Source organism: Vitis riparia, chromosome 19, assembly GCF_004353265.1.
Source record: "Vitis riparia cultivar Riparia Gloire de Montpellier isolate 1030 chromosome 19, EGFV_Vit.rip_1.0, whole genome shotgun sequence".
Classification (NCBI taxonomy): domain Eukaryota; kingdom Viridiplantae; phylum Streptophyta; class Magnoliopsida; order Vitales; family Vitaceae; genus Vitis; species Vitis riparia.
Window position 1 is genome coordinate 24710470 of NC_048449.1, and position 14990 is coordinate 24725459.

At 30.7% G+C, this 14990-nt stretch overlaps 1 protein-coding gene across 6 annotated transcripts; it reads right to left on the bottom strand.

Annotated features, from left to right (window-relative positions):
- Nucleotides 1–666: 666 nt before the first annotated feature.
- LOC117909326 (ent-kaurene synthase TSP4, chloroplastic) lies at nt 667–7372 on the bottom strand. Of its 6 annotated transcripts, none has more exons than XM_034823325.1 (15): nt 7304–7372; nt 6665–6748; nt 5411–5463; nt 5033–5318; nt 4707–4887; nt 3584–3801; nt 3370–3490; nt 3145–3242; nt 2831–3054; nt 2629–2741; nt 2448–2546; nt 1972–2187; nt 1719–1860; nt 1206–1451; nt 667–1119 (listed from the first exon to the last, which is right to left on the bottom strand). In XM_034823325.1, exons 2-15 carry the CDS (start codon nt 6744–6746, stop codon nt 814–816), a joined length of 2385 nt encoding a protein of 794 aa, XP_034679216.1. In that variant the 5' UTR covers nt 6747–6748; nt 7304–7372; the 3' UTR covers nt 667–813. The 6 variants fall into 6 exon arrangements, with proteins under 6 accessions (XP_034679216.1, XP_034679213.1, XP_034679212.1 ...); XM_034823322.1 differs by having other exon boundaries at nt 6665–6780; nt 7304–7362; XM_034823321.1 differs by having other exon boundaries at nt 6665–6780; nt 7233–7316.
- Nucleotides 7373–14990: the final 7618 nt, after the last annotated feature.

Below are 14990 nucleotides of genomic sequence, written 5' to 3' on the forward strand. Positions count from 1 at the left end.
CTCGCTTCTTCAGTTGGAAATTATTTGGATGCTCTTTCCTAAGCTTAGGAATAACAATGTAGTGAGTTTTTTCAAGTATCTATTGTGTCCTAATAGGAAGGGTTCGAGTTAAAGATAAACGGGTTTAGAACAGGGATTGGGTTTGTTGATGTCTTGATTCTATATAATATTAAATATAAAATTGTTTAATTTTCTATTCATTTTTTGACTTTTTAAATAAATGAAATCATTTTTTTCATAAAAGTAAATTATGAAAATGTATAATATTTATTTATTTATAAATTATATTATTTTTAGTATAATTTAAAGTAATATAAGGGATTATTGTACGTGAATTTAAGGGATTGTTCTTCAATGCATTGTACCATAGGATAATTTAGGTTTGTCTGAAAATTGTTTGAGAACAGTTTTCTATTATTTTCATTTGTTTTAAAACACTAGATATAAAAAAATATTTTTTTAAATATTAAAAATATTTTAGATTTTCAAACAGATTTTTGTTTTATAAAAATTAAAGAATAGTTTTTAAAAACTTTTATTTTTAATTTTTTTTAAAAAATAGTTATCAAATAGGCTTAATTTATCCTTTTTAAATTCTTTTATATTAATAGCAAATGCTTTGTATATTCAGTAAGAAGACACAAAAATAAAGATATAATTTTTTTCTCTCAATGTAATTTATATATATAGAGATATGTCGTCTAAATATTTGGCAAACCTTACAATGGATAGAGATAACATTTGAAAAACAGAGAACAAAAACCGAAAGAAACACAACACAACACAAGCTAAGGGGCACTGCACTTCTTATACTTAGAATTCAGCAAGAAGAGCAGGTTCATAAATGACTGATTTCACAGCACGGAGCATGTCATGTGAAGTGAATCCATCGTCTTTCTCATAAAATGTGTGCAACACTTTGCTCATTTTCCAAAATAAATCCTTGCAAATTCTTGGTACTGTGCTACCCTTCTCCTGTAGAACTAATCTCTGAAGTTCTCTCCTCTGACTCTTAACTAAACCCTTCATCTCTCTGATGGCCTGTTCTTCAGTAGTGACACCATTGCCATGTATCATGTGTAGTGCTAGAGCATTCGCTTTCCCTTCCTTGGACTCCCTCTGTGACATAGACATTAGTGCTTTTAAGTTATAAACCCGGCCATGGCAGACGAGGAACTAGTAAGTAAGAAAAGAAAAGGTCCTACCTTAAAGCTGTGGATATCATTCAAAAGACGCCCACAGGTGCTCACAAGCTTATATAGTTTATGGCACTCAGGTCCTTCAACAACCTCCTCTGAAAGCTTAGGACCAACAAAATAGAGCGCCGGGAGGACAATTGGTCCCAGAGCAAAGGATACATATGCATTTGTCATGTATTCATCCATTGTTGGAGCTGATTTTTTACTCACCCACTGAGCTTCTTGTAACATAGATCTTAGCAACTTCAGCCACTGCCACGCAAACAAGCTCGCTATCGTCTTTAGTGGAAACAAAACGATTAAAGTCTAACACCAGAAAAAATGAATATGAAATCTAAGGTTAGAATGTAAATTAGGGTTTAGAGGGTCTCAGAATGAATTAATCCTAGAGCGATTTCAAGGAAAATGAAGATTGCGATCCTGTAAGAACAACAGGGAAGATCCATAGTGCTTGTAGAGGTGACATTTATCTGACCAAGTTAAAATCATATGATGAGTAAGGTAAAGATTGCATCTCACGATATCAATTATATGGCTTGTCACGTTACGGGCTTGCCATGCTGATGCTTTGACTCCAATCTCAGATATTGCGCTGTGGAGTGCTGAAAAAACGATCTCAACTTGTTCAGAACAACAATCCACGGCTACATCTATATCCCACCTGCAGTTCATTTTTCCTCACATTATCACTTTTGTGCAGGAAGATTAAGATGATCTGCAGAAATCTTGGAGCAACAAAAGATAAAAAGGAAGGGGGAAGAGGGCAGCATACTTCTCAACCAGTTGAATAAGGTTTAGGAGCTCCTCTTCAGAGCCTCCAATGTCAAAGAAGTCATCAACCACAGTTGTGAGAACACTGTTTTTGGCCCACGAAAGGCGGGCATCAGATTGTTCAGGAGAGAATATGGTTGCTGCAGCAGAGAAGTAACAGTAGGCCAGCTTCTGCCTCGCAAACTTTAGCTTGTCTAATCTGTTCTCTATAATCCACCTGCTCACATGGGAGGAAACATTACTCTAAATTTATTTTATCGGTATTCAATGTTTCCATAGAACTTAATGCAGGAATCCATCTCCATTACTTGGGTACGGGTTTTCTATAAGAACAAAGTCAACTTGCAACAATGGTTAAAGGAGGCCAGGCAGACCAAGACTCCAGGTAACAATGAATTTTACATCAAAAACGTTTATCAACTTCAACAAACAAGTTACAATTAACCTAAGTCCCTGAAAGTAGAGAAAGATAGGCACCTCTCAAGTTGTTTGAGTTCGTTTTGGTGTATTGATTGACAGATATTGAAGTCTTCAACTGCTAGTTTTAGGAGATCTTTGTTGCAGAAATGTGAAGAGCTAGCAAAAGAAACAAAAAGAAATGAAGAAACAATGCTATTGATAAATAATTCAGTAACAAAATAACCTCCCAGTGGCATACCGATATGCAGTTTTTAATATCCTTGTATCATCTACATTATAATGCTCAATACTTCTTCTGTTTGCTATGCGATCCAAATTTGCGTAGTAGGGAAACCTAAGAGCATCCTCCACCTGAAATGATGGAAGACATTTTTTCAGAAGAACCATGCTAAATATGTCAAGACAGGCTAAACGACTCCAAACATTTGACAAGAAACCACCTCTTGGGCAATGTACTTATTGAGTCTATCTGCATGAATTGAACTGTTCGATAGTCCCTGTCTTAGAAAATGACTTGACCATGAGTTTTGTTTCTCCAAAACCACTTCATCTGGGTGTATAATCATCTCTGAAGCCCTAAATAACTCAAGGGCAGCCCCCAAGTCCTTAAAATCTTGTCCAAACTTGAAATACTGATCGTCTTCAGCAAATTGAGCTAATGGAACTGCACCACAATCAGAACTGATTAAACTTCAATCAACGGAATAAAACCCTGAATTGATTTTGCATCAAGTCTCTAAAATCAACAAATTACCTGAAGAGATGTCATATCCATTTAAACGTAGTATCCGAAATGCCATTGCACAGGTGGCTGTGTCTGCAAATATCTCTTCCTCCCTCTGCAGCCAGCATCTGTTTGATGGTTAATGTCATGTTTTCCAACGGATGAGAACATTATAAGGCTATACTCTTCTCCTTTTTGAAGGATGAAATATATTTTCACACCATGGCTACTGCATATACTGCTAAAGGAACATACCTGTATGTTTCATCCAATACACTTCTGATCTCCGTCCTAAAATACCGATTGATTCCCAACCTTTCAAGATTGTCGACCAAACATAAACGAGCATATAAATCTAGAGGATACACTGTTGGAACTGGAGAGATCAATAGAAGAAAACTGATACAGGTTAGAGGATGAAATTTAAATACACAGCATGCTACAGAAGAATGTGGAGGGAGGAAGGTACCAGCATTCCCAAACTTCTCTAAAAGAGATCGAAGGTAATTCAGACAACCCGCATTTTGAAGGTGAGAAAGAGCAGCTGCTGTGGCGGAAGGTGAATTGAGCAGAGACCCATTCTTCATCTGATATTTCATAACCATTTCCCAGTCTTGTAACCTTCCCATTCCTTCCGAAATATATGCTAAGTAGGCTTCTCTGCTCTTAGTGTTGCTTCCCAAGCCTCTAAATAAAGAACATTGGAACAAAGCTTGATAAGTTACTGGTCTTACACCATTTCATTTTGTCTAACACTGCATCAGAAATGAAAATATTTTGTTTCTCAGCTCATTTCCTAGTGATCTTATAAGATGTATACATGATCATTTTTTTGATACCAAGTAATGACCCTATTTTCCTAAAGTAATACTCAATCTGAAACAGAAAAAAAAAATGAAAAAAGCCTTAACCCCAACTGCTGGACTGCATGAATCCAATATTGCCATTTGACTCTGTTTCTGCCAATGTCCTCCATCAAGTCTTCGAGAATCATATCTCTACCACCTCAACCCATGTTCATTTTAACCCCTTTTGTGATTTTGCTCTAGTTTCAGTTTCAATAGTCACTCTTCCACGTCAGGGTGTTCATTGATCTTCATGGAAAAAGTTGGAACCATCTCAAGATTTTGCTCATTTGGTCCTCAATAGATCAACCTAAAACCCCTCAAGAGTGTATTTAGTACAAATTCCACTGTTTCTTGCCAGGCACTCACACACACCCCACTTTTCTAACATAGGTTCTTAACTATGTAGCATTAAGTACCATCCACAGTTCAAGTGCAAGTGTGTACAAGGAATGACTCACTCTATGCATCATACACATGCATTCATCAGAGAATCCTCATAAAAGATACTGGTACATTTTTTTAGTTCTAAAACTGAAAACAAACAGAACATGTCAAAACAAATACAGATACAAAACTAGTGTTTCCCCTCTCTGACAAATGTGTCTTCTAATGGTATCCCAGTTAACTCAAAAATCACTTGATTTGAATGCCTAGTTTGAGGTAAAAAATTCTATTAGATTCATGGAACTTTCATGGAAAATTTTCCAATATACTTCAGAAAGATACTATGAAACAGAAATATACCCTTTGAGCTCCAAATCCCTCTTCTGAAGCATAGCATCTACATCTCTTTGCCCCAAAGGGAGGTTCAAATCTAATTCTTTGGCATACTCAATCATACCAGGAAATATTATATCGAATCCAATTGGAGAATGTTGTTTCTCATCGCTAACTGAAGCAAAATTGGATGCAATAAACCAGAGCCCTGAAAAAAGATAGAATATCTACATACTGAATGATAGTAACGGAGATTGAACAATTTTTTTTAATAGGCAAATAAAGAGAATATATTAAAAGCGCCAAAAGAGCTAATACAAAAGATTAAACAATCAAGAACAGCATATATATACCCTTGTTCCTTTGCTCTTCACCAACACCCCATCGCTTGAGTGCAAGGACAGATGCCAAAGTAGATGAAAGAGCATCTTTGACTAACATGGGATGGGGATGAGGAAGACCCCATGAGCCATCATGAGACTGATTTTCCAATAACCAATTCACACACTCCGGGAAGTATGGGGCCTGTGAGGAATATGGAGAAGGGACCATAGCAACCCAAGCTGTGTCATATGAAGATACCGAAAGCTCAACCTTGTCAAACATCTTCTTGATTCTTTCCTTGGTCCCTTCAAAGCCCTGAATACAGTTTAGTGTATCGGTTTACTTAATCTCGGATATACAGACAGGAAGGAAAATATAAAAAGCTATGAAGGGAAGATCAGTCTTACCAGACCAACATGATTGCCTTCTGTCCAAGTCTTTAGTCCAGGACTAAGAGAAGCTGCTCAGAAACAGAACACCAGATAGCCAAATGTAATTTACTCAACACCAAATTGTATAGGGAAGACAGAAAACTAACACAAACTGAACTCAAAAGTATTAGACAAAAACTTGGAACTATACTTTCAAAGGTATGGAGAAAATTGCTAAATGTTACTATCCCAACCCAGAAACAGCAAAACGCAAAAAAGAGGGAAAAGGGATTGCTTCACTATCTGCTATTTCTTCCATTTCTGTAAACATATTTAACATTTATGAAAAAAGATGACCCAAAAAGTAAAGATTAAATCGATAAAAATCATATAACACCAATTAGTTATTATGCAACTCACCCTTGAGCATCAAACTGGATACTGCCTTCCTATATTCAACACTTAGAAGGTCCACACCCTTACCTCCCCCTATATTCATTCCTCAGATGGCTTCTCTCCTCCAGTTTTTCTTTCCTGCCCCTTTTCTCGGAAGCATCTCTCATCCTTCCCGGTATCATATTTCTTATTAACATATTCATTTTTAGGGTTTTTTTAGGAAAAAGAGAATGCAAATGAAATTAGTTTGAAAGCAACATAGGGGCAAAAAAAAAATGAACCAAGATGCATAGAAAGAAATTTTCAGGCTGCCCAATTGTGGGAATTTCAATCGGTTTGCAGTAACAGATGATTCTGAAGAGTTTTCATGACATCACTAGAACCCTAAAAGACAAAAATTCCAGTTTGTTTCAATCAATAAGTTGATTTCCAGAACCTTTATATTATACAGCACCCATCAATAAAATATTGAATATCAAAGCCCAAGACCATGGCAACTTCATGAAAATACTAAATTAAACAGTGGTTCAGAAACAGAACAACAGATTTATTTATATATGTTAGAAAAAGAGTATTAAATTGGGAGGTAAAAGATATGATAATAGACAAAAAAAAAAGTGGGAAGACCAAGGTGGTCAAGGGTTGGGGAGGGTTTGTAGGAGGTTCAGGTTCAAGTCCCTGTGGGCAAGAATTTACCTATCAAAAAGTACAAAAAAAAAAGAAGTGGAAAGACCCCTAAAGGGTTTTGTGATTGGAAGGAAAAAGGGCAGGTACATGAACGGAAACAGAACGTGATAATAAGAAGATAAAACAAAGCAAAACAGGTACATGAATGTGCATATAAAATGAGAAAAGACAAAAGAGAGAGAGAGAGAGAGAGAGAGAGAGAGATACCTGATATGGGTGCAGTGACGCAGCTGCTCTTGGGTTTGTGGTGAAGAAGAAGAAGAAGACTGTTGGAGCTGTAGAGGGCCATTGCTGCACCGCCAAAACCCATTTTGTATGGTTAGCTGTCCATGACATCACACACAGAGAATCACATACTGAGAGAGAAAGAGAGTAAAGCGAGAGAGAGAGAGGAAGAGAAAAGCAAGTGAGAGAGAGACGGGAAGAGAAAAGCAAGTGTGTGTATGTGAGAGAGAGAAGCAAGTGAGAGAGAAGAAAAAGCAAGTGTCGGGTTTTGGTGGGAGAGAGAGAGAGATGGGTTTCGGTTTGTGGCCGAATCTCCGAAATGCCACCCTCCATGTATTCCAGAAAATCGGGAGCACACACCATGAAATTTAGAAATTTCAGGCAATCATCATCGCCAAAAAACAACATATCAGTGCCCGGTATGTACAACCGATATTTCGGAGAACCAGAAACACACACACCCCCCAAACTTTCGGAATTCCAAGCGATCATCACCGAAAACAACACATCCTACAAATTGAGAACATACAAAGAAAACAAATTCCCATAACTTCCCACTAAAACCAGGGACTCCAGAAAGATTCTGCAAGCATATCGGCGTGAATCGGAGAATGTGGGTACCTGTCGCTTTACCAAGTGTGCAGAAAAGAATAGCAGAGAGAGATTTCACAGTCCTCCGGGACCGAGGGAAAATGACAGATACAACACACCATATATTCACCTGATCATTTAATTATGTCGGTTTACTGGACAAGTAGATTAAATTATAAAAAGGGAAAAAATCTGATGAGAAAATTTTATGTTATTTTAATAAATAAAAATTAAAAGTAATAAATTTTTATTTCTGGATTTTAGTATTATATAATTAATCCCTTGATTTTTTTATTACAAAAATGGGAAAGCTTTGTATGGCCATAGATTGGCTAATTCGGGTCATAATTTCAATTACGATATAGGTTATATTTGGTTGACAGGATAGAATATGATAAGATATATATATATATCGTATTATATCATATTCAGAATAAAATATACATATCCTAAGATATGATATCCTATGGTCATGATATTTTAAAGCATATCTAATATATTATATTTATATTTAATTTATGAAATTAATAAAAAAATAATATGAAATATATATTATTTTTAATGTTTAAAATAAAAATTATATCATATTCAAATATTTTTTATTTAAAAAAATGAAAAATTTATTATATTTAACAATATTCATTATTAAAATATTTAAACTTTATAAATAAATTTTTATATTATGTTATTTAATTATAAAAATAATTTATATATCATATATTAATATTATTTTATAAATATTTTTTAGTTTTTCTTTTTTAATCGTAAATTTAATTTATAATAAAAAAATAAAAATTTATTTTGTAAAATTAGTATATTAAAAAACAAAAAAATTGATTAAAAAAAATGAATTTTTGATACATGGGATATGTATATCCCATATCTTCCCATGTGAAATAAATGAAAAAAAAGTTGATAAATAATATATCTCACAACTTATCATATCTTATGTTTGATTGAATATAGAATAAGATAAATGATCCGATAATTTATCATATCTCATTATCAACAAATATGATATAATATCCTTATCCCGACTCTTATCTTATTTCATGTCATATTCGACCAACCAAACATAGCCTTAGGTTAGTTAAAATATAAAAGACAAAAATGCCCTTAAAAGGAAATAAGGAAAAGTGAATATATTCATGGTTTCATCCTTCTAATTCATTGACTTTTATATATTTTTTCCCTTTGATCTCCCTATATTACATTTATTTCACTTTTTAATTTTTTTTTTTAAATATTTTAATATTTTTTCATTTATCCTTTTATTAAAAAAAGTTTGAAAAAGGAAAACGCAATAGACATATTAATAGACTTTTAGTTATATTTTTTAAAAAAATTTAATTTTTAATTTAATTTAATTTTTATATTTTATAATTGAACAAGTTAAATTTTAAGTAAAAACAAATATTCTCTATAATTTAAACTCATTTTTAATTTTATTTTTTTATTAATAATATAACATTTTAGTAATGTTGTTGAAAGCAATTAATAAAAATTCTTTAAAATTTAATATTAATAATAGCGTTTTTAAAATATAATTTGCATATATTTGAAATAGAACAATATATGTTTTTTAAGTTTTTTTTTGTTTTGTTTATATTTTAGAATTTTCACACAATATATATTTTTATTATATGAAATAAAAAATCAAGCTAAAATTATTTAAAAATAATTTAAAGTTATGTATTAAAATAAACTTTTCCAATCAAGATTTTACTTGGTTTCATTTATTTATTTATTTTTATCATTTAAAAAAATAAATCATTAGACAATTAAAAGCCTAAAGAAAAAAATAAGGTAGTTGTGGACCCCGCATTTCGATCTAAATCTCAATGCATTTCCCACTCGAATGATGAACTCGATTTTTGTTTGAAAAATTTGATTTTATTGATTACGAAAAATAACTATTTTTATTTTATTTTTAAAAGGGTAAACAAAATAAGAAAGAAAAACCCTAAGTGTGACTCCTTATTTTGGAAAAGGCGGTCTGCGAGAAACCGAATCGGGTTCGGGGGTTGGGTTACTTATCGGGAAGGTACGGTAAAGACCGTAACACCCCTCTAAGTCCCTAAAACGGGTCTGTACTAATAAAATGAAGCAATCATGGGCAATTGATTAATCGAGCATGGATACCAAATGAATATCACCCAAAACAAAATAACTGAATGAATAAAAGAGACAAAGAATGTACCTGAGTGATGATCTAACTTATTTCATGGGAAACAAATGTTAGCAATTAAACACAGAATAATCGTGTGTGTATTATAGAATAGTGTAAATCAATCACATATAGCAATCAAAGCAATCAATCCACCAATCAATCATAAAATCACGTATGTGGGGCCCCCACCAAAGCCCGATCCATCTTGCACGAATTAATCTCACAAATTCCATTATTCTGGAATTATGAAAATTGCATTCATGCTTATGTAAAATCAAGATGAACAAAAGATTATTGGAAACCCGAATGGAATTAAAAACAGTTAGAGAGAAAACTGGAATTTTGAAATTTATTTGAAAATTGGAGTTTTGGGAATTAAATTTAAGAGTTGGAATTTTGGGAATTGAATTAGAAAGAAATTTAGAATTTTGGGAATTGGAAATTAAGTTCAGAAGTTAGAATTTTAAAAAATTGTTTAAAATGGAATTTCAGAATAAATAAATAAGATAATAATAATTAAATGGACTAATGTGAATATTGAAATTTTGGAATTAGAAATTAAATCAGAAGTCCGAAATTTTAATGAATTGTTTAAGAATGAAATTTTAGAATAAATAAGTAAAAATAATAATAATTAAATAGATTAATATGAATGTTAGGATTTTTGGAATTGGAAATTAAAATCGGAAGTCGAAACTTTTAATGAATTGTTTAAAATGAAATTTTAGAATAAATAAATAAAATAATAATTAAATAGATTAATGTGAATATCGGAATTTTCAGAAATAGAAATTTGATTCGGAAATCGGAAGTTTTAAATGATTTGTTTAAAATGGAATTTTAGAATAAATAAATAAAGTAATAATAATTAAATAGATTAATGTGAATATTGGAATTTTTTAGAAATAGAAATTTAATTTGAAAATCGAAAGTTTTAAATTAATTGTTTAAAATGAAATTTTAAAATAAATAAATAAAATAATAATAATTAAAACAACAATAACACAATACTAACAATAAATAAAACCCCTACTCCTCTATGCTGACATCTTTGGCTCACACGTGGCTCCATTAAAACTCCCTTAAAAAAATAAAAAATAAAAACTTTTCTTCCCCACTTTCTTCCTGCAACTCCCCCACTAACCCATTCTCAGAAAATGCCTCAAGCTTTGAACGCAAACACCGATGACCCCTTCTCACAAGTCACAACCAAGATATTAAAATAGCCTAATTTTTCTACAAATTTCTTTCTCTGCCACCCTTCTGCCACCGACAACCCCCACCTCCATTCTTTCCCATCTCACCCACTCTCATAATAAAAAAATAAAAATCCATACTTTGCCTTGAGGTCTCAACCTACAGTAGTATAATCACACAATATAAATTCATTTTATATAATTTTAAATGTTCATCGGGTATTTTTGACATTATAACAACAATATATCTTTTAACTTAATTAACCTTGAATTTTACGGCTTTTGTGAACCTTAACCCCATAATCGATTTTATTCGTAGTGTAATCCTCTCTTATTTTAGATTGAAGATTCCTCAAACTCCATCTTGAAACATTGATTCAAACTCTCAAATCTTTGATTCAATTATCAAATTCACCATTTTTTTTATAATTATATATTTAATAAGATTTTAGAACTCATCTGGGTCATACGAATCCCCACGTGGCAATGATATGTACAATTATCAGGTTGTTAAAAAGCAAAGATACCATTAATGTAATAAACTCAAACCCATTAAAACCCTTAAAATTTATGTAGTGGCAAAATTATTTTTCATCGCTTAATTAATGATAAAAATATTAGTAATTACAGATATATTGATACTTCAATTTTAGGTATATATAAGATATATCAAAAATATAAAACTATAAGAAAAAACTCTTAAAAATTAAATTATAAGTAATATAAATATTTTAAATTAAATTAGAAATATAATAAATACTTTAAAATTGTTTTATTGAATAAATTAATACATACATAATATAATTTATAATATTTAATAATAACGTTAATAAGTTAAAAACATATTTTATATATATTTATCTAATTTGGATATATTCAATGATATAAAATAAATGATAATATATGTATGATTAATTTTTTATTAAAATATTGATAATTTTATTTATTAATTTATATTTACTTTGCATGTAGTTATTATACAAAAGATATAATAATTAAAATTAATTTATTTATAATAATTTGATTCTGATTAATTTATTATATTTATATACACAAAAAGACGTGTATTAATTTATAAACTTATAATTTTTAATATATAAGTATTAAGAAATTTATCTTTTGGGATACCATATATAATAATTTTAATGTTATATAATAAATATATATATCAATAAAATAATAAATACATAAATTTACTGGGTGGCATGGCCTTCCCTTTCAAATGTAAATTTAATTTAATTTAAACTTAATTTTCCTTAAAACTGGAGACTGTGACCTGGGCGCTTGTTAAACTTGAGACGCATTGAAGTGTTGGTGGGAGACTCTGACCTGAGCGCACGCGAAGTGCTGGCTTGATGGCAGATTGTGGCCTGGGGCCCACAAGGCTGACGGCGGGAGGTCATAGGCCCACAAACCAATTTTGGGCGATATTTTCGGAAAAATCGTCTATTTATCACCGATATTTAGGCGAAAACAAGAACATTTATCTCCATATACAGATATATCGGATATTTTTTACTATTTTTATTGATTTTTCTGCTTTCCGATCCATATATTTTCCGATTTTTATTGATTTTTCTGCTTTCTGATATATTATCCATCAATTCTTTACAATACATAATTGATGAAAATATCGCGATATTTTCTTCCAGATATGAATGAAGAGATGGGCTTGTAGCTTTCCCATTCTACACTTTTCCTGCTAAAAACTATTTTGTTGGTTAGCTGCCTTGAAGTTACACAGAGAGAGATCAGCGGCCCTGACATTACACACACACAGATTATCACCCCTGACGTTACAGAGACAGAGATTCTTCTTGGGAAACGGAGAATGAGAGACATTCTTAGAGGCGAAGGAAGAGGGTGGCCGACTGCCCGCCTTTTATAGAGGCCGAAATGGCCGGTATTTCGGAGAATCGGAAATAAACAATCCCTGACATTTCGGAATTCCGGACGATCATTGCCAAAAACAACTGAAACACGTAATCAGCGAGATTTGGAAAAGGATGGCCGAAACGCGGACACGATGTCTTGACGCGTTATGGGGTCATCCGTCACCTTCTTTAAACGTAGTCCACATAATTAGACTCACCTCTCCATGCAAAGCAAGGGCCATCCCAATGAATAAAGTGCCCATCTTGAGGTTGGGCAAATCAAAAGATGGTTTTCCTCTACGTTCATCACAAATTCTTTTCTACATCCCAATACATCACATGTCAAGATAATTGCCAAAAAACATAATATTTGCCCAACTCCAACTACCCGGATTGTTATAATCTCTCGTGTCATACTCCACTCACCCATGACCTAAAGATCGGTTATTCCTAAACGAATCGAGAAGGTATACCGAATATATCTTGTCGGGGCAAACATAGCTTTAAAACGAGTTCACATAGTTATATAAAATTTAAAATTTATATTCTATTTTATATGGGATATCAAAAAATATTTTAAGAACGTCGAGAAAGTATTAAATAAAATAAATAAACATCTACTATCGACGATCGAGTATCAATTATCATAATTTATAATGATCTACTGTATACTGATATTTTTTACTTTAAGTTTAATAAGCTTAAAAACATGCCTGAATATATACATATATATTAAAGAAAATTTTCTATATAGTATTGGAAATTAACTTCTCATCTATCTAATATGGATGTAAGAGAAAGTCTTGAGAATACATTTCTAAGTAATTTAATTTTAATAAATTTTATCTTTCTTTGTTTAATTTCAAGAAAGTAATAAATAAAATAAATTAATGTTAAAAAAAATATTTTTTTCATATTTGATTTATTATCAAAAATATAAATGAAAATAAAATATAATTAAAATTAGTTAATGATATGGATATATTTTTCTATTTTTAAAATTTTAAAATGGGAAATGATAGTAATTTGCATATAGAATACAAGAATTATTGCATAAAAATTGTGGACCCATTTTGGCTTGTTTGGCAACTATTTTCAAAATGATTTTATGTTTTTTAAAATAAAAAAAAAATTGAAAAACACGTATGATAATCAAAAACTATTTTTTTTCCCTATTTTCTATTATCAGAAAACAATTTTCAGAGAATTTCTTTTAGTTGTTTTCAAATGTTTTTTAGAGCTGTTTTAAAGAATAATTATACAAATATATATAATGATTAAAAATAAAGTTATGGACATAAAAATTATTTTTAAAACATATTTAAAAATAAGTTAAAAACATATTTTAAAATAAGTTAAAAACAATTTTAGGTTCCCAAACAGACTTTTGTTCTACAAAACATTATATAACAATTTTCAAAAACCGTTATTAAAAACTATTTTTTAAGAACTATTTTCAAAAACAATTACCAAACAATACCAAGTTCAAAACAATTTCAAAAATTTAAAATTCCAGATAACAATTTTCTTTAATGTCCCAATTTTTTGAACAGTTATTAAAAATCAACATCTTTTGCATTTGGTAATGGTTTTCCAAAAAAAATTTTAATAAGTGGTGATTTTTCAAATTTTTAAGCATGTGTTTGGTAGTAATTTTAATTTTAAGAAGTGTTTTTAGTATTTCTAATACTTAAAATATAAGAATTTTCAAGTATTATAAATGTTAAAAATACTTCCTATAATCACTATCAAATGCGTTCTAAAAATGTTTTCTAAAATTTGTTAAACACCTAATTTTATTTTTTCCAAAAATACTTTTTAGATTAAAAACGCTTTTTTAGAATTAGTACTAAAAGGATTCTAAGATTAAGTTTGACAGTGATTCTAAAAAGTATTTCTAACATTTTTAATATTTGAAAAATAAATATTTTCAAATATTAAAAAGATTAAAAATAATTTTTAAAATTACTATCAAACGGAATATAAATCTTTATAATGTTAAAAATAATAATATATTTATAGTCGATAATTTAGAAAATTTATACATTTTTAGATTATTTAATTATGATATAAAAGATAAAAAAAAAAAAGTAAAATAGATGAAAAAAAACATATAAAAAATTATTAACTTTAAATCTATTTTTTATATTTTTTGTGGATTTATTCTCTTTTATCTTCTGCTCAGCCCTATTTCCCACAAATTTCAAGGGTTGGGCTAGTCCGATCCGACGTGGCCCACTCAAGGCTATTGATGGGTTGAGCAGACTTTTGGGCCAGGTCAGGCTTGGCCCATGCCCTACTGATCCAGTGGGCAAGCCCAAACCAAAAGAGATTCATCTGAGGTTTAAATAAGACTGGCACTTTCTAAAAATTTGTTAAATTTAATTATTGAAAAAATTACTTCAACATATCTCGTATCAAATGAAACTATGTTCAATTACCTTTATATTTAATAAAATAATTTTGAAATTTCATAC

What these genes read in the sequence shown, in the direction of transcription:
- LOC117909326 (XM_034823322.1), bottom strand. Translation starts at nt 6,767, where the DNA reads ATGGGTTTTGGCGGTGCAGCAATGGCCCTCTACAGCTCCAACAGTCTT. An exon ending in AGGGATTTGGAGCTCAAAGG is followed by an intron (nt 3,802 to 4,706) that starts GTATATTTCTGT and finishes TTCTTTATTTAG; the next exon opens with AGGCTTGGGAAGCAACACTA. An exon ending in AGAGAAGTTTGGGAATGCTG is followed by an intron (nt 3,491 to 3,583) that starts GTACCTTCCTCC and finishes TGATCTCTCCAG; the next exon opens with TTCCAACAGTGTATCCTCTA.